Source organism: Cicer arietinum, chromosome 4 (genome assembly GCF_000331145.2).
Source record: "Cicer arietinum cultivar CDC Frontier isolate Library 1 chromosome 4, Cicar.CDCFrontier_v2.0, whole genome shotgun sequence".
Taxonomy (NCBI): domain Eukaryota; kingdom Viridiplantae; phylum Streptophyta; class Magnoliopsida; order Fabales; family Fabaceae; genus Cicer; species Cicer arietinum.
The window spans coordinates 2,969,414-2,992,092 of NC_021163.2; the positions used below are offsets into that span (position 1 = coordinate 2,969,414).

General features: G+C 30.3%; 3 protein-coding genes across 6 annotated transcripts; 1 reads left to right on the forward strand and 2 right to left on the reverse strand.

Annotated features, from left to right (window-relative positions):
* Positions 1-1,084: 1,084 nt before the first annotated feature.
* LOC101498157 (protein NRT1/ PTR FAMILY 5.2-like) lies at positions 1,085-7,703 on the reverse strand. The gene is made up of 4 exons (XM_004495291.3): positions 7,416-7,703; positions 6,385-6,602; positions 2,533-3,098; positions 1,085-2,088 (listed from the first exon to the last, which is right to left on the reverse strand). Exons 1-4 carry the CDS (start codon positions 7,528-7,530, stop codon positions 1,212-1,214), a joined length of 1,776 nt encoding a protein of 591 aa, XP_004495348.1. The 5' UTR covers positions 7,531-7,703; the 3' UTR covers positions 1,085-1,211.
* A 3,118-nt stretch (positions 7,704-10,821) lies between these two features.
* On the forward strand, positions 10,822-15,486 carry LOC101498833 (multiple organellar RNA editing factor 2, chloroplastic-like). The gene is made up of 4 exons (XM_012714392.3): positions 10,822-11,342; positions 11,586-11,683; positions 11,785-11,850; positions 15,092-15,486. Exons 1-4 carry the CDS (start codon positions 10,912-10,914, stop codon positions 15,232-15,234), a joined length of 738 nt encoding a protein of 245 aa, XP_012569846.1. The 5' UTR covers positions 10,822-10,911; the 3' UTR covers positions 15,235-15,486.
* Positions 15,487-17,384: 1,898 nt separating this feature from the next.
* On the reverse strand, positions 17,385-22,085 carry LOC101499152 (protein NPGR2-like). 4 transcript variants are annotated; one of them, XM_004495294.4, is made up of 6 exons: positions 21,875-22,085; positions 20,992-21,283; positions 20,190-20,445; positions 18,606-19,822; positions 18,374-18,527; positions 17,385-17,820 (listed from the first exon to the last, which is right to left on the reverse strand). In XM_004495294.4, the coding sequence occupies exons 2-6, from the start codon at positions 21,265-21,267 to the stop codon at positions 17,504-17,506; spliced, it is 2,220 nt and encodes a 739-aa protein (XP_004495351.1). In that variant the 5' UTR covers positions 21,268-21,283; positions 21,875-22,085; the 3' UTR covers positions 17,385-17,503. The 4 variants fall into 4 exon arrangements, with proteins under 4 accessions (XP_004495351.1, XP_004495352.1, XP_004495349.1 ...); XM_004495295.4 differs by lacking the exon at positions 21,875-22,085 and adding an exon at positions 21,679-21,857; XM_004495292.4 differs by lacking the exon at positions 21,875-22,085 and adding an exon at positions 21,615-21,857.
* Between the last annotated feature and the right edge of the window lie 594 nt (positions 22,086-22,679).

Consider the following 22,679-nt stretch of genomic DNA (forward strand, 5'->3'; position numbering starts at 1 on the left):
GTTTAGGAAGAGAGGGGAGGACTTTGGGGAAAAGGTAGGAGAAAATGGAAGAAATGAAGAGATTTGGGAGGGAGGGCTTTGGAGAGTTTATTTTTCTTCATAATATAAAAACCCCCTTATTTGGAGGAACTCAAAAATGTATTAGAGGAGGATTTAGATAAATTCTTCGAATCCCTTCTATGTTGTTAGAAAACCCTAAAAATTACAAATATAATATTAATCATAAACATTCTATTATTATTCTCTACAATCTCAAATAAGTTAAAGGATTTTTCTCTATTTCTCTATCTTCCCTTCCCACCAAAGCCATCCCCTTCTCTCGCCTCCAAACTCTCAAACAAAATCTAAAAGTTATAGATCAAGATGTGGTGTCCAACACTCTAACCACTTGTGTGGTTGTTTAGAACCGATGGTTTGACTAAAGGTGATTTTCTCCTTGTATCGAAAGTCTACACCAACAGTAGTATGATGGACTTCCATTACATCAGAACTCTTGCATGAGTATATGCGGACCATGCTGTACACATAAGACCATGAGTAAATGGTTTCTATGTACAACATGGGTTCAGAATTTATCTGTTTCCTCTATGATGAGTATGCTACTGTCTGAATACATTGACATAATGTATAATTTTGTTTTTGAACAAACATAATGTAGGAAGCATATTTTGGTAGCAAACATCAGCAGCTCCAATAGGACTGCTACTTCATTTACAGACAGCAAGAACTATTGTGAGAAAGGCACGTTTTTTGACCTTTTGTTTCTACATTTAGAGAAGTGGTGGCAAAATCCTGTAAAGAAAAAAAAAAAACTAAATTCATATGATTGTCCGCAAACCTACTAAATGAATTCTCAAAATTCAAAAGCAACTTTTAATTTAAAGGATATTTTGGATCCTAAAGAAAATATTTGTGTTACTTGTTTCTATATTCTTATCAGTTTCTATGCCATGTGCATCCTTGCCAAAAGAACCAACTTTGTTGTATCTTTTGACTTCACAATAGGTTCATGATGTTATGGGGAAAATATTTCATGAATCATGACAACTTTTTGTATGGTTGTGACAATTAACAGCTAGTCAAGTGTCTAGATTATGGAGCAAACTACATTATAAGTAAGATGGCTATTATCCTTCCTTTAGTTCTTCAACAAAGAAGAAACATACAACAATTTTGGATCATAAACATTCTTCGTATAAAGATCCAATAGGCTATTCTATAAGGTTCACATGATTAGACATTTTCTTTTCCTTCAGTTCCTTGGCAAGTACTTGTATGGAATCTGAAACTTCAACCCTATATACATAGAACCTTGTAACAATAGCAAAAAAGATTAAGTTTAAGAAGTTTAACAGTGCGAAGAAAGCATAGTAGTAATCAAGATGAGACTCATTCAGATTGTTCAAAATCCACCCTTTGTGACCATTTTTTTTAGTTATGTGTGATACTGTTGATAGAAGGAATGAACTGATGAAATTTCCAATGCCTAAGGTAGTTGAGGAGTATGAAGTTCCAACGCTCTTCATGCTTTCTGGTGCCTGATCATAGAAAAACTCGATTTTTGAAACCTCTAAAAACGCATCAGCTGTTCCCATAAGTATAAACTGAGGAAGCAAAATGAATATGCTTAGAGGGACTTGACCTCCACTCTCAACTACCCCATGTTCTTTTGCAACTCTAAGTCTATAACTTTCTGTTCCTGATGCAATAACCATAATAATTGTGTGGATAACAAGACCAATTCCCATTCTTTGAAGAAGGGTAATCCCTCTAGGATTCTTGGTGAACTTTTGCATAATCTTGACAAAGAAACGGTCATAGAGCACTACACATACAAGCAAGGATAGAGTGACGAATGCAGCTAAACTTGCTGGTGGAATTTTGAAGCTTCCAACGTGTCTGTCAAGAGTTGTTCCTTGTTTTACAAAAAGGGTGTTTATCTGAGCCACCATTGTACTAGGAACAAATGTAGCAACCAAGATAGGAATCATCCTTAGCATTTGTTTTGTCTCCTCTACATGTGTAACAGTACATAACATCCATGGACTAGTGCTTGACCCTGTTTTCACACTTGCCTTGTCTAGGAACCTATATCAATTAATATATGTTTTATTTTGTAAGTAAACACATGCAAGTGAAGTAGAGAAATTAAAGTAGAATATAATCAAATATAGATTTAACACACACATTCCTACTACAATTTGAATGGTTAATGCAATTCAAATACATAGTTAATTGTGTTCAGGAGATGGTTAATGAATATATAACAAGGTATCACAACCCATTAACCACCCACCAAACACAAACGTCGTTAACTACAATCTTCAAGTGTAAATTTGAATACAGATCGTGCTTAATGGATATCATGATTAATAAAGTTCAAAATAGTAGTTAATTATGTCCAATAGTTAGTTAATGAATTGTGGTACATTATTATATTCATTAACCATGAACATAACGTGATTAACCACATATTTGAACTGTATTAACTATTCAAATTGTTGTCAAAATATATTTTTGTTAAAAATATACCTCAATGTTGGAGTGGAATCAATTCTGTAACTTCCTTTCTTTGCATACTCAGCCATATCAAGTTCATATAGTTCTTTAGGGTCATGAGGAATAGGCACTTTCCGTTTTCTTAAAGCAGCCACTATAACCCTAGCCATTCTAGTGAAGGTACTCCCTGAAGGCAATTTATGTCTATAGAAAGGTGTTCCTGTCAAGAATATCATGATTGATATTGCTAGTCCTAAAGTTGGTAAAGCATATCCAAGAGTCCACCCTACATTATCTTGAATATAAACTAAAACAGTGTTTGCAAAAAGGGTTCCAAAGAAGATGCTGAACATCCACCAATTGAAAAATGAGAGCTTGCGATACTTTTCTTTAGGATGAAAATCATCAAATTGGTCAGCACCAATGGTGGAGATGTTGGGTTTGGTTCCACCTGTTCCTATTGCTAGAGTGTAAAGTGAACCATAGAACATTGCTAATTGTAATGTTGAGGCTTTTTTGCATTTTGTAACATCTGTTTCAAAGCATTGAGGTGGCTTTAAGCTTGGAAGGGACACTGTTAGTGTAAGGAGAGACATGCCCTGTCAGTGCCAACACAGATCAAGCTGTTAAATTAATCCATATAACTTCAGAACCATAATTACTCCTATATGGTTTTAATGTCTGCCAAGATAAGTTATATATTATGAGCAAATTTTACCATATACTTTTTGTGCACATAGAAGTTTAGTTGCGTAGAAACTTAAAAGAACAAAAGTTAGGGAGAAAACTTTTCAAATGTGAAATTGCATATTTTTTATTAAAAAAAATGTATCGGAAAATTATTACGATAGTAGAAAATTTGTATTTAAGAGAATCTAAATTCCGTCTTTCGAAATTATAAAATCAAGTTTTTATAATTGAAGTGACACTTTATGTTAGATTGTGTGATAACTTAAGTAAAAAAAATTGAATGAATTAAACTCTTATTTATCGTCATTTACAATAATTCTATTAAATTAATTGTAAATCATTGATAATATAACTAGATTAGTTTTGTTAGGAAAGAAATTAGTTTTGTAATTTGTTTCATATTATAAGTCCTTTAAGATTTTGATATATAAATTAAAAAATGCAATTATTGAAAAAGAAAAACTCGTTAATAAAAAACACATTACATATTGTACAGTAAAAAAAGAAAAATCATTATCAATGTTCATTAAAATTGTAAACAAAGTACTAGTATAAAATAAAACAATTTTTTTTTTATTAATGTGATTGATTAATATAAGACAAAAGGAGTATTATAAATTATTACTACATATCCTACCCCATGACTTATAAGTTGATTAAAATTTGAAGATGCAATAGTTAAACCAGTTATATGGCAGGATTGACTTTGACCTGAATGCACACATCACTATTAGTATGATATCTCTTTTCACTTAAAAATGATCCAAATTAAATGTTGCACATGCAAACAGTGTTTGAAATTTTTTTTCCATTGTTATTAGATTCTTCTATAGCCCCACAACCGCACCATGTCCTTATCTTGAACTTGATGGTATGAACATTTAGTGGTGTTTATAGCATGAATTTTGCTGCATTTTAGATACAAAAATAATGCTAGCCATTATGTTGGACCTTAAGAAAAGAACCATACGGTCCAGTCCACTATCGAGTCTTTTTATTCTTTTATATAAATGAGAAAATAATAGTGTGTTTTGAACCAAACTCATTGTGACTGGGACACTTTGCTACTTACTAGTTACTTTTGTGTCTTTTCCTTATACAACACTCTCATGAGTCCAAATCTCAATACTTTTAAAATGTTCATATCATCATCTTCATTACAGAATTTCGTTATACAACTCTGTGACGAGGCACATCTCAATACTTGAAAAGTCTTATCTCAAGATAAATTAAACATACTCATGTACAAAACAAATGATATAATTTAAAAACATCTGTATATACATTAAATTAATATATTAAATTTACTATCTATTTTTTTTTAATATTTGATAAAAAATAAAAAATGTTTATAAAAACGAAGAAAATAATATATATATATATATATATATATATATATATATATATATATATATATTGTTTTTGTATTTTTAAAAGTCAATTGTCAAATATATTTTATCAACTATTGATTATTTATCATGTTTGGATTTGTGAGATTCACAGAATCACCGTTATTTTGAAGGAAAAAAATTATATATTTTTTAAATATTCAATATTAATAATTAATTATTAATTTTATTAAAGAAAATAATTAAACACATAGTTTTTTTATTTATTTTTTTTATTTTAACTCTCCCGTCCATCATTCAATATTAATACTAGAAAGTCATGGATAAGTTTCACCCTTTCACATGATTGGCATGCGATTCAAGATTCTTTTGCTTGTCTCGTATCACTAGTCACTAATCAAATGCGTGAAATATTAGTGTATTATTGGTCCTTTTCATATAAAAAAATAAGTGTATTATTGGTCCATCGATAGCTACTGTTGACTTATCCTATAGGCTGCTAGGACTAATAGGGTCAAAACTCAAAAAGAGTAAGAAATTAAGAATCTTCCATCCAAAATTTTGAGTATAGCTAGCTAGTTGATTGGCTGTTTCATATTTGTGTGGAAATAATCGGTTGTATATAAAGGTAAGTTACATCAACCGTTCTGTATAAGAACTTTTCTTTTATTAATTGATCTCCCATCAATCCCATTAATAAGAAAGATAATTTTTATAGTATAGTACAATTTTTCACTCATACTAATAAACTTATTAGATACTCTTCTTTCTTTAACAAACACGAAAAGAAACATTTCATATAAGAGATAAATATTAGATGGGTAAAATTAGTTATAAGTTAATTATTTTATTTATGTATAATTTATAAGTTAGTTATTTTAGTTAAAAATTAATTATTATAATTCAGATATATAAATTTATTACATTTATAATTATAATAATTTTTTATTTGATGAATACAAAAACTATCTCTCATGCTTAATACTACTTTGCATATTCTATTAATTGATATACACTATAAATATTTTTAATATTTCAGAAAGAAATTGTGTTCGTCCTTATCTTAAATAAAACCTTTCACTTTTTTTAATGAAATGGTGAGAATCTCACCTCCAAACCTACAAAGTTATATATATACACACATTATTGTGAAAAATAATTCAATAGAATCATACGGGCAAAATATGCGGATTTCAAATTATTATATATATTGAGATCAAAATCTTTATCTTTGCGACCATTTAATTTATTATATAAAAGACTAGCTAGGATACATGTACCAAACATCTTGGCTGAATTTTGAATCATCTAACATGTTGGGACAAAACTATAATATTTAAAACTTCTACCACGCATGTAATTAAGCTGAGAGGAGGCAAACATATTGTTTTATATTATAAGTAAAAGTATTAGTGTATTACACAGATCGAAGTATAAAAGGTACTTTAAATTATTTAAGAGGAGACAAACATGACTATTGTTAAATTATTAACCTTAAAACCAATCTATCTAAAATAGACATATTTTTTAAAAAATAATATATATCTGTAGACATTATTCTAGATGTCCTCATATACACAGTGATTAATGAAATAAATGTAATGATTTAAATTATATGCGACATGTTATTAAAAGTTAAATAATAATGATGTCTTTTTATGGAAATAAGAATAATGATATGAGGAGTCAAATTAAATTAAACAAACGCATTTATTATTATATATTAAAAATGATTAAAAATAATGATTGACGTCCCTATCTAAATTTACAATGCTAGCTAATTAAGTATTATATATTAGGGATAATGTCTTGTGAGAAAGACTAAGGTTATATAGTATTTGCTTACCGAAAGATAAATGGTAGATGCAATGAGAAAAGTCCAAAAACGGCCAAGGTGAGCATCAGCAACGTATGCACCTAGTATTGGTGTGATCCAAATGGTCCCAACCCAATTGGTAACATTGTTTGAAGCAATCACTGTGCCTTGGTGTAGCTTCTTTGTTAGGTAGAGTATCAAATTTGATGATATTCCATAATAAGCCATTCTTTCGAATACTTCATACACTGCATCCACATATTTGACCACCAAATTTTTTCAATCATCGGTAATAAATTCCCACAATTATAAATTGTTGGTCAAAGTTGTGGAAGGGTTGATTAATTTATGCATCAACCTATTATTTTTTTTTCATTTCTTCTTTTAGAGAAACGTTTTAGTGGTTCATTTTTAAGAGAAGTGTATTTGATTCAAAATTTAATATATTTTTAAAGGAAGAGTATTTGTTGATTTAAAGCAAAAAAACAGGTTTGGACCTCTAAATATTTAAAAAAAAATCAATTATTTAATTGAAGAAAAATATTATTATAACTATAAAAAAAATTAAAAAAAAAAAGAACAACTTTTAAAATAGTGATTCAGCAAAATACCGAGCAAAAAATAAAAGAACATATACATGCAATTAATGACTATATATTTAGTCAAGCAAAGTTGTAGGAGTACTAATTTGCACCCTGAACTTAAGAATTTTAATCCTCGGATAACAATGCAAGTATTCTCAAGGAAAGTGAAAATGGAGGTAGAAATAAACTCGATTATTTTACAACATATTGTAGCTGCTATAAACTACTAGTGTGCACAGTTTGAAGTATCGAAATTTTCAAAAGGAAAATAAAATAAAATAAACTGAATCCTTTGAAAAATGCAAATTCAAATTTTAACTATGGATTGCAACGATCTTATTCTCTTAAGAATCGGGGTTAAAATAAATAAATTTTGGTATAATATTTTTTTTAGTAAATATATGAGATTTAAGAGGCTCCGAAATATGTAGTACTAGTATCTAGTGTGTGTGTAAAAAAAAGTGAGAGTGAATTTACCAACGACAAAGGAGCAAGCTTTCCAACCACCAGTTTTGGATCTAAGAAGAGGTTTCCCTTTAAGACTCACAGTTCCATCTTGTGTGTATTCCTCCTTGCCCTCTTCCATAGTCATCTTTAACACCACAAATCTCTCTTTATAAATTGAGGAGAAATGTTCTCAAGAATGGAGGTGCGAATAAGATAACTATACTCTTGTCTAGTTCATATGAAACTACCATTTTTATAGACATTTCTATCTACTTCATATGGCCCATGATGACTTGCTACTTCAACCTTGGCCTTTCATTTTCCTATTCTTCTATTTGTTAATTATACATGTACACTCAAACTAGTCCATTTTATTGAAAATTACCTATATTTATTATTATATATTTTCTTGCTAATTGACACCCACCTCTTTTTTATAAATGAAAGATTAAATTATCAACTTACATTTTTTTTAAGACTAAAATAGTGTTTTTTTTAATAAATATTATCATAAATTCACATGATTTGAAAGTCAAATTCAAAATTAAATATTCAATCTAACAAAATCAAAGTTTACTAGTTTAATTAGGATATAAAAGTAAGTCTTTAAATATAATAGTAACTATTAAATGAGGTATAAGTTATTAATTTACGCATTTAAATTTTAAATATTCATTAACAACTTACATGTTTTTATTCGGACAACAAAATCCTCGCATATTTCATTTATGGTGGCTATTGCAGTGAGTTTTATTTTTTATCTTCATTCGCATTACGTAATTGTTGAGAATTTTGTATCTTTTTTAGTCAACAAGAAAAGAGATTTTGTACCTTTTTTTCTGAATCGTCGTATTGTTTTATGTGAATTGTTCAATGTATTTAATTAGGCTACGGTTAATCAAAGGAGAGTTCATAAGTCTTACAAGAAAGAAAAATAGGTCTGGATACCTTTCTGTTTTAAAGAAATAAATAAACGAAATTTACAAAATTTTAAGGAGACAAAATAAGTAATAAATAAATTAAATAAAAAGTGTGAATTGCGTCAATATCCATTTATTTGAATAGTTTTCTAAAAGAAATAATTTGATATATTCACACAAAAAAAAGATTATGTTATTAATTTATATCTTCATAAAAATAAGTTGGTGTAAATTAACAATCTTTATATCTATTTATAGTTATATATAAAGGCGATAAAATAAACTATGTGTATGATTTAAATTAATTGAATTAGCATTTAAATGTAAATCAAAATTAAGTTCAAATAAAGAAAATGGTGGGGTCAAATATTAATCACTATTAGAGCAAAAGTTAGTTTGGGTTTTTATAAGTTACTTAAATCTGATTTTATAATTTAGGCTCGGAAACGAATAAGATTTATTTGCAGTTTCAGTCTCATGTTTTTATTGATTTTTGAAATTGATCTCATATTTTAAATTCGATAATTTTAATTTTTCTCTATGATTTTTTTAACTAAAAAATGACGATGTGGCATGTTCTAAATAATGTATGTGATACGATGATGTAGAATGTTTAACACTCATAAAATTATCGTAATAATTTAAATTTCAACTTCAATTTTTTGTCTTCTTATTTCTAATTTAGTTAATGACATATAAAAAATTAATACTTCTAGATTGTTTTATGTCTAAATTAATACAAAACAAAATATATTTTATAGTTCTTTAAATTACACAAAAATATTAGATTGATCATTTAACTTTTCTTTTGTATCAAATTAATCTTTTATGTTTGTAAACGTTACAATGTTGAATTATTTTTAGTTTTAATCTCATTTCAATCATTTTTAGTTAAATATTTTTAAAATTTTACCATGAGTTTTGTTATGAATCATATAAAGAACCAAATAATAAATTTACATATAATTTTATGAAATGGATTAAGAGAATTTCACGTTTAATTTCAACTACCCTAAAATGAATATCACTTTAATTCTCTCTAATTCAATTATTTTTTTAAAGTTGATTGATGATTTTATGTTCTTACAAATTTTGTAATCAAAATCTCTTAAGAATTACAAGAGTTTATTGAAAAAATTAAGAGACTTTTGAATTTCCATTTTATTGGATTTAAATTTAGATCATCAATGTAAACATTTATAAACATACAAAATAAACTTAACCTCAAAATGAAAATAAAAGATTAATTTATTACAAAATAAATAATAATTAATATATTATTTTTGTGAAACTTATAAACTGTGAAATTGATTTTATATATATAAAAAAAAAATACACTACTCTTCCAACTCCGACATTCGTAAAAAAATATAGTATATACAAAATATTCAAATATTGATCTGTCACAATAGTGTTTTTTTATACAAACTAGTATAATATTAGTGTTTATCACACGGGTGACATGTTGTTTATATATTTTTAATGATAAATAAAACATAATAAATGAAGTTAAATCACTATAGTCGGCAACTATTAAACTAATATATTAGTTGTACATAAATTTATTAACATTACAATGATTTTAATATAATTTGAATGTTACCGTTTAAGACATATAATAATATATCAAAATTTACTAAAACATGTTTCACATGTAAATAAATCTACAATAGAAATATCATCCAACCATTATCAATTGTTGTAGGACGAAAGACAACTTATTTTCTTGTATTTTTTTCTGCATCAAAGGTCATAATCCGTCACCAAAGCTCTACAACATGATTTGCATGTTAATTGATATGATCTTATTATGTAATTTCAATTGTATTTTGATTCTTTAATAAAGTAACATAATGAGAGAGATATAATCTATAACATACTTTAACTTTTAATAGTCTGACAACATTCTCTTGATAATTGATTATTTCTGTGTAACTTGACGAACCATCTCAACAAAATAATATATTTTTGTATCAGTTTAAAATAGAAAATTGTCTGTGTGCAGTAAATACGTCCAATAAAAGTAGAATAATTTACAACTGTGGTCTCAATTTTTTTTACAAATATTATATTTATGAAGGTCAAAATTGTATATTTAGTGTAATTGAGAATTCTTATAGTATATTTATATTATGGATATTAATTTGTTATATAGTTAAAATCAACTCTCTCTTTTTTATTTTTTTATAATATGTTAAAATCAGCTGTGAATAATTGCATTATATTTAAATTATTATTTTTTAGATACAAACTAAAATAGAATTGTTTAAGATATATTTAAACAATTAATACTTTTTTCCATCTTATTTCATATATTTTTTGAGTTTTTTGTTCGTATGTATTTTAGTAAAATATATAAATCTAAATGAATATAAATATAAAACTATTTTAGATGTACTATTGTCTCATTTATATTTTACATTTGTGGTTTGTTAATGCACTTTGTTTGAATCAGTCATCAGTTGTATGAAAAAGTTTGTTTTTATCTGTTTAAAAAATTATTTATAAGATATTGAGGTGGATTAGGTTTTGCATATAGTGAAGCAGCAAAAACCCTAACCTCCAAAACCCCTCACACATCCCTTTCGATCTCCCTCAGATCCATCATGGCGAGAGCCGTTGCATCTTCCTTCTCACGTTTCTCTACACATTTCACAATGCGCCTTCTCTCCACCTCCACCACCACCACCACCACCACCGTCGCTGCCCTACTGCTCAAACCTACATCCATCACATCGCGTCGTTTCGTTTTCCCTATGTCCCAAGCCATTCTCCAATCACTTTCTCCGGCTGCTCGTTTCGGAGGAATTCGTTGCCGAGTTAACCGCGCCGGCGACTCGACTTACTCACCACTCAACTCGGGATCCTCCTCTTCATCCTCCTTCAGCGACCGCCCTCCTACCGAAATGGCACCACTCTTCCCTGGCTGCGACTACAACCATTGGCTCATCGTTATGGATAAGCCCGGCGGTGACGGTGCCTCTAAACAACAGATGATTGATTGTTACGTTCAAACCCTCGCCAAAATCCTCGGAAGGTTCAACACTTTCTTATTCTCTCTCTTTTTTGTTTGGATTTTTGGTTTTTTAATTTTATGCTTCAATTTTAAGCATTTAATTTTATTTTGACACATTTTTTTTTGGATTTTGCTTGTTGGGTCTTGTGGGTTGAGATAAAAATGGGTTTTTTGAAACCCTAATTTTGGTTTCAGTTTGATGGGTGTTATTATTTTTAAGTGATTTTGGTTTCTGTCTTCCTATTTTTATTATTTGGTTTTTAGTGAGGAGGAAGCTAAGAAGAAGATTTACAATGTATCTTGTGAGAGGTACTTTGGATTTGGCTGTGAGATTGATGAGGAGACTTCTAATAAGTTGGAAGGTATTTGTTATGTAAACAATGCATTTCAATGAGTTATTTTGTCTTTTTCAATCTTTTTTTCTTGCTTAATGTGTTTAGTATTGTTGTTTATCTTTGAATAGGTTTGCCTGGAGTTCTGTTTGTTCTCCCTGATTCGTATGTTGATCCTGAGTACAAGGACTATGGCGGTGAGAATTTTGTGCTTTCTTAGTTTTTTATACTTGACCGGTTTTTCCCTTGCTTTTTTTGCTGAATTTTGTTACTGGCTTACATTCTTCTTACTTTGATGCCATCATTTCTGATGCAATGTTTTGTGACATTTACCTGTTTATGTTTCCAAACTTTGATTATAGTTTGCAAGGGTTCCCTTCTTTCTGTTCTCCCTTTATATTTTTAGTCCATCTCGGGAAAGCTAACAATTCCCTCGTATCCTGTTCTGTTTCTTCTAAGATTTATGAAGGTTCAGAATCAAATGTAGTTAATTATACACTTGATGTCGCCTCTTTTTCCAAGCATATAATGTCATTTTTCTATCTTTTTTAATGAATTGGTTATTTTTTGTTTTAATTTGTGTGCTAATTATGTAGATAGAAGACTCTTGTATTATTGATCATTCATATTAAAATGTCTTGTCTAAAGGAAGTGATTGTCAAATTATTCTTGTTCTAGCCACACACATGTGTAAAAGCAATAACTCCCCTAGGCATAGAATGTGTTTTCTAGAAGTCCATCTTGGCAAAGCTAATAACTCTCAAGTAATGTTTAGCTTTGAATGCTAATGGACTGACAGAGAATTTCCCTCCTCCTGTTCTGTTTCTATCCCACATTTATGGAGTTGCAGAATCATAGGAGTTTTTACATAATTACTTAGCATAGAATGTGCTTATTAATAGGCATAGAATGTGTTTTCTAGAAGTCCATCTTGGCAAAGCTAATAACTCTAAATGAGTAATGTTTAGTTTTGAATGCTAATGGACTGACAGAGAATTTCCCTCCTCCTGTTTTGTTCCTCCACACATTTATGGAGTTGCAGAATCACTGGAGTTGATACATAATTACATAGCATAGAATGTGTTTATTACTAGCCATAGAATGCGTTTTCTAGAAGTGTATCTTGGCAAAACTAACAACTCTCTTGAGTAATATCTAGTTTAGAATACTAATGGACTGACCGAGAGGTTCCTTCCTCCTGTTCTGTTTCTATCCCACATTTATGGAGTTGATACATAAATTACATAGCATAGAATGGGTTTTCTAGAAGTCCATCTTGGTAAAGCTAGTAACTCTCTTGAGTAATGTCTAGTTTTGAATGTTAATGAACTGACAGAGAATTTCCCTCCTGTTTTGTTCCTTCACACATTTATGGAGTTGCAGAATCATTGGAGTTGATACATAAATTAGTTAGCATAGAATGCGTTTTCTAGAAGTCCATCTTGGCAAAAACTAATAACTCTCTTGAGTATTGTCTAATTTTGAATGCTAATGGACTGAGAGAATTCCCTCCTCCTGTTTTGTTACCTCACACATTTATGTAGTTGCAGAACTATTGGAGTTGATACATAATTACTTAGCATAGAATGTGTTTATTACTAGTCATAGAATGTGTTTTCTAGAAGTCCATCTTGGCAAAACTAATAACTCTCTTGAGTAATGTCTTGTTTTGAATACTAATGGACTGACAGAGAATTTCCCTCCTCTTGTTCTGTTTCTATCCCACATTTATGGAGTTGCAGAATCATAGGACTTTATACATACTTAGTTAGCATAGAATGTGTTTATTACTAGACATAGAATGCATTTTCTAGTAGTCCATCTTGGCAAAACTAATAACTCTCTTGAGTAATATCTAGACATAATTTCCCTCCTCCTGTTATGTTTCTATCTTGCATTTATGGAGTTGATACATAATTACTTAGCATCGAATGTGTTTATTACTAGTCATAGAATATGTATTCTAGAAGTCCATCTTGGCAATGCTAGTAGCTCTCTTGAGTAATGTCTAGTTTTGAATGCTAATGGACTGACAGAGAATTTCCCTCCTCCTGTTTTGTTCCTTCACACATTTATGGAGTTTCTGAATCATTGGAGTTGATACATAAATTACTTAGCATCGAATGTGTTTATTACTAGTCATATAATATGTTTTCTAGAAGTCCATCTTGGCAATGCTAGTAGCTCTCTTGAGTAATGTCTAGTTTTGAATGCTAATGGACTGACAGAGAATTTCCCTCCTCCTGTTTTGTTCCTTCACACATTTATGGAGTTTCAGAATCATTGGAGTTGATACATAAATTACTTAGCATAAAATGTGTTTATTAATAGGAATATAATGTGTTTTCTAGAAGTCCATCTTGGCAAAGCTATTAACTCATGAGTAATGTCTAGTTTTGAATGCTCATGGACTGACAGAATTTCCCTCCTCCTGTTTTGTTCCTTCACACATTTATGGAGTTGCAGAATCATTGGAGTTGATACATAATTGCATGGGCATAGAATGTGATTTTTAGTAGTCCATCTTGGCAAAGCTAATAACTCTATAAGCAATGTCTAGCTTTGAATGCTAATGGACTGACAGAATTTCACTCCTCCTATTCTGTTGTTTCATTCATATATATGGAGTTACAGAATCGTTGGAGTTGATACATAAATAGTGCCTTCTTCACAGACTGTTAATGTCTTCTGCTATGCCGATGAATCATCGCTTATTAGTTAAATTGGGCTTTTCAGTTATACGCTTGCTGTAACTACTGATGTTATTTAGCGACTTATGTTGGTACTTGTTTGTACAATGGTTGAGTATTATTCAGATATTTTATCTTTTGCTCGTTAATGATGCCACCTACTTGCATTGATTTGTAATTTTTGAAGCCTCATGTGTTTTGGTCTTTTTCTAATTGGAATTTCTGGTGGAAACAAGTCAATTTTTATAGTGTTGTCGACTCTTGGAAGATGGTCTGACATAAATACCCTCACATAACAATCATTGATAGTCACACATTCAATCCTCTTCACATTTCAATATAACTTATACTAGGGCTGCTGTTATGTACATCCTCTAACTCTTGGTACATGTTTTCACTTGGTTCATTGTTTTGTGGTTTTACAGTCTCTTTATCGTTCATTTTCATTTTTCTGTTTATATTAGTTTCTATATTTTAAATGTTATGATGATAAAATTGTTGTCATATATTTCTTTTGCCCTCCCCTGCATGCACACTGAAGTTGATTTAGTGGGTCAACAACAAAGGGCAGGGTCTACTTGTTATAAAATAAAAGTGTCATCCCTGCTTGCTTTCTTGCTTTGACTAAACTTTGCCTATTGTTGAATTTTATTTTTAGACTTTTATTATTTCTGGTTACCTAAGCCTCCTATTTTCTTATTATACGTCTACTCATGTAAATCATTATTTCTAAATTATGTTTGTGCAGCTGAACTGTTTGTGAATGGGGAGATTGTCCAGAGACCACCTGAGAGACAGAGAAGGGTGGAGCCACAGCCACAAAGGCATCAAGACAGACCAAGATATAACGATAGAACAAGGTATGTCCGGCGCAAGGAAAACATGCGGTGAAGGGCCAGTTTTTATTAAAGAGAGGGACCTGATGTACATAATGTGGAAGTAGTGCACTATATTCAAACTTCTCAAGCCGTTCCTATGAAGTTCTGGTTGGGGTTGTAACTGAATATGTTTGTAATTGGACCTGTATCAGGTGGATTCCTCTTTGTTATCATGTTTTATCAAGACTGGAATCTTTGTCGTTGACATAAATCAATTTAAACTCTTTAGAACACGATATAATTGTGAGCATGAATATTTACTTTATGATTGTTAGTGTTATTGTTACCTACTATGCAGTATTGTTCTCCCTGGCATGAAATATCAGTTGTCATAGGTGATTGGTTTAGATGCTTGTATTGCGTATCTGTTTTCTCAATGTGACAGGTTGAGAAAGGGAAGTTGTGATGTTCCATAGTTCTTGTTAAATGTTTTGGTAGAGTTCAGAATGGAGAATAGTTGGGGAAATTGGCTTACACGATAATTGGTTGCTATGGAGGAAAATGGTATTGGTTTTACATGAAAAGCTCTCTTCTGCTTTTCTTTGAGTAGAGATCTTTATTTATCGAAAGAAATAGAAAGTTCAATTACTAATGTTTTGGAAAAACTGTAGTAATGGAAGTTATGGAGAGGATTCTAACTTTTTCTTTCCTTATAAATATATCTTTCCATGCCCTTTTCTCATCCCCATTAGTCATTTCCCTCCCTATATCTTCACAATCAAATATTGTTGTTGTGTTATATTATTGGTGTACCATTTCGTAACGAGTGCGAAGTATTGCATAATGGGTTATTAAATGCTTCGCTAATAAAATTTGTGCGAATAGTGGTCTGAAATGTAAGGTTTTTGAGTAAATTTTGCTACGTTGAAATTTTGCTGTAAAAGGCACAATTGAGTCATTTCAACTCGAGATAAATGCAGTTGTACATTTGAAGCTACATAGTTTAGTTATTATTGCATATTGATAATAGTCGGTTATCACACTCAATAATTCTAGAGGACCTCAATTATTACGCGCCTGTTTATTTGAGATTCCATTCACCGTGAATGTGATGCAACATTTTATGCGTATCCCGTGGTCATGATTCATGTATTAATTTCGCCAAAAGAAAGTTCACACCCCCCTTTTCGTCCTGTGCCAATTCAATTCAACATTTAGACATAAAAGTTAAAATAAACATACCCTACATCACTTTAAAGCTATTCCTTTTATTCTTTAAAATAGAAACAATATATATTCATATTAATAAAGCTTTAACATGATTTTCAAAGCTGGAAATTTTGACCTCACGTAGCTTGTCCTATAAGAGTTGAGTTGCTGCTTTAATCCCTAAACATAACCTAATATTTGCTTATCATTCATTATCTTAATATTCTCTTTGTCACGTCTAAACAGCGGCAGCCATGAGCATATTTTGATGGTTCAACTGAATATGATGTTTTTGTTCGATGATTATCCTCAATTCAAGTCATGCATTGAGTGATACGGCATATAGTTTTTAGAGAAAAATTTCACTTTATAAACTGGTTTAAAGATGAATTGGACATAATATAAAAACTTAATATGATTTATGAGCTTATCAATTGGTATGAATATGTGTTGTAAATTTTAATGATATTTCAAAAGTTTTAAAAAAATTATGTTTTATATTTTAAGTGAGAAATATGAAAATATATTTTATTAGGTCATTTTTAGTTGGTCTACTCTACTAATCTATTACTCCGTTTACTTTTCTTTATATTTTCATTATGAAATAAATTTAGGGTGAAGAAATGGTGTCTCACTTATTTCTCTCTAGTTGACTAATCTTCCTTTTTATTTATGAACCTGATAGATTTTATAAAAATCCTACTTTTTTTGTTCTTGTTCTTCCATCTCTTAATATTCTATTGGGTACGCTTTCTTCGTGTCTTTGAGATAATATTTTTTACAATTATGTTATCTTGATTCATACTAAGTTCATATTAGGAAGAGTCTCTTGAGTCCTGATGGATTTGTGTCGATGAAGCGGATAAATTTTCAAAGACAACGACTATTGTCACGCCTCAAGTTTAAATATCTATTAATTATTTTACAAGTTTAATTAAAGTTGTTGATGAAGATGCCAATCAAGTTGTGTTTTTACAACAATAGGTACTTAGGTAATCAACCTTGTGACAATGATGAAAAAAAAAAGCAACTTTACTAATTCATTTATCTTCGACCCAAAAAAGCTAATTCATTTATAAAAAAATATAATATAGCAACTTTACAATCACCCCCAAAAAATGAAAGGAGAAGTGTTATCTAAAGGGTTCAATGGGAGAAGATTCTTCAAGAATAACAGCTATCTCAAAACATTCAGCAGCTTCCAATGTTGATGTCCCCAAATCATTCTTGTAGAGAAGTCCAAGATTATACCATGCAGATGAGTTTGTTCTGTCAATCCTTAATGCATCATTGAGAAGGCTTCTAACAATTGAACATGATTCACCACCATGTTTTCTTAGAACACAAGCTGTTGATATCAAACTTGCCACATGGTTTGGATCAATATCTAATGCTTTTTTATATGATTTCAATGCTTCTTGATGAAGTCCTCTTGCTTCATAAAGTAAACCTGCATAAACTTAACTTATGATGAACTATTCTACATGAAAAATATGGTATCTGAACATGTTGAGCTCTAATAAAATTAATATTGCATTTTTGTTGTGGTCAATTATGGTCTTTCTAACATAATAATGCAAATTCTGTTCAGATACTGGCTTTTGGTATCAACTTGAACGATCTCAAAGTGGCTAATGAAGGAAAAATCAAGTTTTTCATAGCAAAAATGAAATCCAATAAAAGTCTATAAAATTGCTTGTTCCATAGCTACCTATGAAACACTAACACGGTCCCTCCCCAAACATGACACATACATGTATACATCAATAAAAAAAGACCTTCAAAAAAATTAATTTAAAATAAAATAGGAGTTATTCAATGTAACCAAATGTGTTGGTGGACCGACACATGCCGGACAAGACACTAGATAAGCCTTCAATTTGAAGCGTCAATACTACATAGTACACCATCATGTTTGTGCTTTTGTGTAGAGTGTCAACCACTTAACAAGAATTGTGAATCTATACATTCAAAAACAAGATAAGCAATAACAATATATATACCTGTGGAGTGCCATCTAGAAGCAGAATAGGGATTAATAGCTTGAGATTTAGCAAGACAAACTTCAGCATCACTCCACTGTGACAAGGATGTGTACAAATTGGCTAAATCATGCCATACTTCCATTTCTAGTCTTCTATTACTATTTCTCTTCCACTGTACATAAGAGAAGTAACATTATTGTTATACATGTATTAAAAGTAATATATTATACATATATCAATGACTTTCTACCTTCATAACTTTATTTGAAGTGCCTATACTTTTATTTTGCACTTGAAGAACAGCAAGAAAAAAAGTGTAAGTCTCAATAGCATTTTTCAATCTTCCCTGTGCAATCTGAAGCTTAGCTTTAGTCCTTAACAATTCTCCTTGATCCCATTTTCCACTTTGATCTATAGCAGCATCAATAACAATCTCTGCATCAACAAACTTCTTTTGAGCCGATAAAATTCGCGCTAGTAGTATATATCCAGTAACACTTGATCCACCTTCCATCTTAACCAGTTTCTTTGCATGATCAAAAGCAATTCTCAAATTCCTATGTTCAGCATATTCTAGACAAAGATTAAGAACAATGTAAGGATCATTTTCTTTCATCAATGCCTCAGCACCTTGTAGAGCACTAAATGCTTGAGATTGTATCAAAATTTTCTCTGATTCTGAAGCAGATGATTTGGATTTTGTTGACAGTAGAACACCTAGTAAACAGTTTGCAATAGCTTCCATTTGCTTGCATTTTCCATACATCTGAGCAATTGCCTTGCTTGAAAATTTGATTCCATCTTCAACACAAACCTTGTTGTCTGCACAAATTTTTGAAGCTAAAACTAATTCCTCTATGCAATCTGAGTTCTCTCTATTATTCAAAAAGTTCCTCAAAAGATCCAATGCAACCATATTTTCACCTTCTCCACAGTAACAAAGAGCTAGAGTATAATATCTTTCTCTTCTTTTCATATCTTCTGGAACTAATTCCTCAACCTGTTTAGCCAGTGTCAGGAATTCACCACAAACACTTAAAGCAAAAGAAAGGTGATGAATTATTGAAGGGTCCTTTCCTATGCTTCCAATAACTGATTTTCTCATCAGAATCAGAAGCAGAAGAACAGCTTCTTCTATGTTGTTTCTTGGCACGAAGGAACCATCCAACTGCGACCGAAGAGAAGGAGAAGTGGCTTCGCAACCGCTGTATAAAAGAAACAATGCGAATTCCTTTTGTATTCTTGAAGTTGCTTCAATGCCAAGATTCCAATGATAAAGCAATGCCTTCCTAAATGATAAGATAACATCTTGAGGTGAGCCTGCAAGGTTCCACAACTCTGGAAGCAGTTCTACAGCTTTTGTTACTGTCTCTTGTAATTTACAGTCTGAAACAAAGTTTTCAGGCCACCCTTCTGGTAATGCAGATTCAACAGTATCTAATATAGTTTTGCATGATTGAGCAGCCTCTGCAGATTAATAAATTACAGTCACAATCAATCGAGAATTGTGGAAAATAGTGGCGTTCTCAAATTCTGCTATTCAATTGTGCTATAGCGCCACTATAATTGTTATTTGACAATATTTTGTACTAAATAGTGTATCAATGAATAATAGAGATTTGTTCAAATTCCGCTATGATATAACACTATGGCAGCTATTTAACAACGCTGGTCACAGACAAAATCATAAACCAATTGTGTCAACTATGAATGTGTTGTTCAAATGATTAAACAATCTATGCAAGAAACTACAGCAGTTGAAAGTAAAGTACAAAATAATTAACATGATGAATATATAGTTAAATAAGAACTAAGAAGAAGGTAAAAAAAGCACCTTGAAACTTTCCAAGAGTCTGCAATGATTTAGCTTTGAGAAAAACAGCTTCAAGAAGTAAACTAACAGCATGTATTGACATAGAAGGAACTGAATCACTTTGTGAACCGCGTTTATTATTGGATTCACATCTTTTAGATATACACATTTTCATCTTGGGAATGACAGCAGCAATATCAATTCCTTCAAATACATGAAGTGCAGCTTCAATGTTTCCTTTCTGATACTCAAGTCTTCCTAACAAGGCTCTAGCTTCCTATGAGGAAAAAGTTCATTTAGTTTAATCTTATAATGAAAAGGCTTCAAGTATTAATAAAATCAAATATTGGGTGCAATTTTTTACTTATTACTTTCTGGTGACCTATATAGCCCCAACACCTTAGAATATTGAAGGTCGATGTCCAACATGTGTCAATGTCAAACACTGACATGACACAAACACATATAGTTACATTCAATCACTTTCACTTGTTAAAATTGGATCAAGATCCCGTGACTTTGACCTCCCTACCTTTTGGAGACTTTGTTCTTATCTATCTCTTAAATTAAAATTTCTCTCTCATTCAAATAATTTTTATTAAGTTATTTTAATCAACAATTTTTCTCCAAAATACACTAAAATCACCAACCATCAAAATGAGGGGATCCATTTTCGTTAAAATTATTATTTGTGTCTGTATCAGTTTAATATGCGATGTTGTGTGTTTGTATCATTGCTTCATAACTAAGAACACTAAATTAAGTACTTAGGAACATGCAAATCATCCAATAAAAGATGAAAGTTTTTTTTTTTTAATCTAACCTCATAGTTTAAATAGCCACTTTCACGAAGAGAGGACTCTGCTTCTTCAATGTTACTATTATCCACCTTTGATTCATTTTCACGAGGACGTGATGAATAACCACTTGCTGTTGCTGAATAGTCCCTAGTTGCAAGAGACTCTGATGAATAATTCATTTCTTCTAAATCTAACTTCTCACTAGAACACACACACTTGATCATCTTCCTCAATTTCCCTCTAATGCTAAACTTTTTCTTACTTATCAATCTCTTAGCTCTCACACTAAAACACCACATTCCACTTGATCCTTTCCTGAAACATCATCAATATAACATTAAAACAAGCACTTCATGTATTATATCAACTTTTAGCATCACTTTTTGTTCATTTGATTGTTTTGAAGTACATAACAAAATTTCAAGTTTTTAAAATTAATTAATTTTCAGAACTCAACCTTAAAACATAACAATACCAAATCAACTAACCCAAATAAAGGATTTGGCAAAAATTCATCATTTCCATACCCAAATTGCTGATCAATAAAACAAACAAACACACACAAAAAAGAAAAACAAAGAAACAAGAAGATTATTTATTTTTTAATTTTAAATAAAAATAAAAATAAGAATCTATGTAACTGCACCTATATTATAGATACTGAATGCAATGGTGGCTGCTGAAAAAGGAAAAGAGTAAGGTAAACAAACCTAGAGTTGAATGTTAGGAAACCCTTTTAATAGCATCATAGATAGAAGAACAATAATATCACAATAAGTTCATAACAACTCATAAAAAAAAGGTAACTTTTTCAATAAAACAAAAGTATAGGCTGAGCCCACAAGACAAAAATAAAAATGAGCGTGCAACAAAACTATTAAATTCACACACAGAGAAAGTTATCACCATGATTTTTCTCTTTGTTAAGTAAAGAATCCAAAGCTGCAAATGCTTTCCACAATCTTTTTATTTGTCTGTTTTGGTAATTTTCAATGTTGATAGTATGAGTTTGACTGGTTGTTGAATGTTCAGTTCCAAATTTCAAACAATTTGTCACTCCAACAGTTTCATGTACAGTGCATTAAATTTTCATATCTAACTACTGAAATATGAAGTCTGAAAGTTTGAATATTGTTCAACCAAAAGTGTGTATAACATTAGAACATGACCTGTTCAGTACATTTTGTCCTTTTAATTTTATTTAATTGCTATTAATATTCAGTGGCCAAATAAATGGCACTGTGTCTGTACGTTAATGCTGAAATGAAATGACTATTAACTCTCCACCCACCACCCATTTTAATTAACGCTTCGATCAAATGGATATAAGATTTCTTGCAAGTCATTAGTTTCTCACACTCATGTTGTTGGATCACATCTGATCTCGATCTAATAGTTCAGTAAAATGTAGATTGATTTTTTATTGAATAATTTAAAATATACTAACTTAAATTTGGACCATCCAATCAATGATTTAAGGACTACAAATGTATGATGAATGATTAAGATTCATTTACTATAATTTGCTAAAGAATTAAGTTTCATTCATCTCATATCCCTATACATATATTATTTGGCATCACAATATATCTAAATTATTTAAACACATAACCACAAACGAAAAAATATAGAGAGAAACATATAATATATTATAACTATTATTATTATTATTATTATTATTATTATTATTTATTATTATTATTATTATTAA

Excerpts from the sequence above, each read along its gene's own strand:
- LOC101498157 (XM_004495291.3), bottom strand. The coding sequence starts at position 7,530 with ATGACTATGGAAGAGGGCAAGGAGGAATACACACAAGATGGAACTGTG. Across the intron at positions 3,099-6,384 it reads CATCTACCATTTATCTTTCG|GGCATGTCTCTCCTTACACT; the intron begins GTAAGCAAATAC and ends TGGCACTGACAG. Across the intron at positions 2,089-2,532 it reads GATTCCACTCCAACATTGAG|GTTCCTAGACAAGGCAAGTG; the intron begins GTATATTTTTAA and ends TAATTGATATAG.
- LOC101498833 (XM_012714392.3), top strand. The coding sequence starts at position 10,912 with ATGGCGAGAGCCGTTGCATCTTCCTTCTCACGTTTCTCTACACATTTC. Across the intron at positions 11,684-11,784 it reads GACTTCTAATAAGTTGGAAG|GTTTGCCTGGAGTTCTGTTT; the intron begins GTATTTGTTATG and ends ATCTTTGAATAG. Across the intron at positions 11,851-15,091 it reads TGAGTACAAGGACTATGGCG|CTGAACTGTTTGTGAATGGG; the intron begins GTGAGAATTTTG and ends ATGTTTGTGCAG.
- LOC101499152 (XM_004495294.4), bottom strand. The coding sequence starts at position 21,267 with ATGTGGTGTTTTAGTGTGAGAGCTAAGAGATTGATAAGTAAGAAAAAG. Across the intron at positions 20,446-20,991 it reads GTGGCTATTTAAACTATGAG|GAAGCTAGAGCCTTGTTAGG; the intron begins GTTAGATTAAAA and ends TTTTCCTCATAG. Across the intron at positions 18,528-18,605 it reads CTTCAAATAAAGTTATGAAG|TGGAAGAGAAATAGTAATAG; the intron begins GTAGAAAGTCAT and ends TCTTATGTACAG.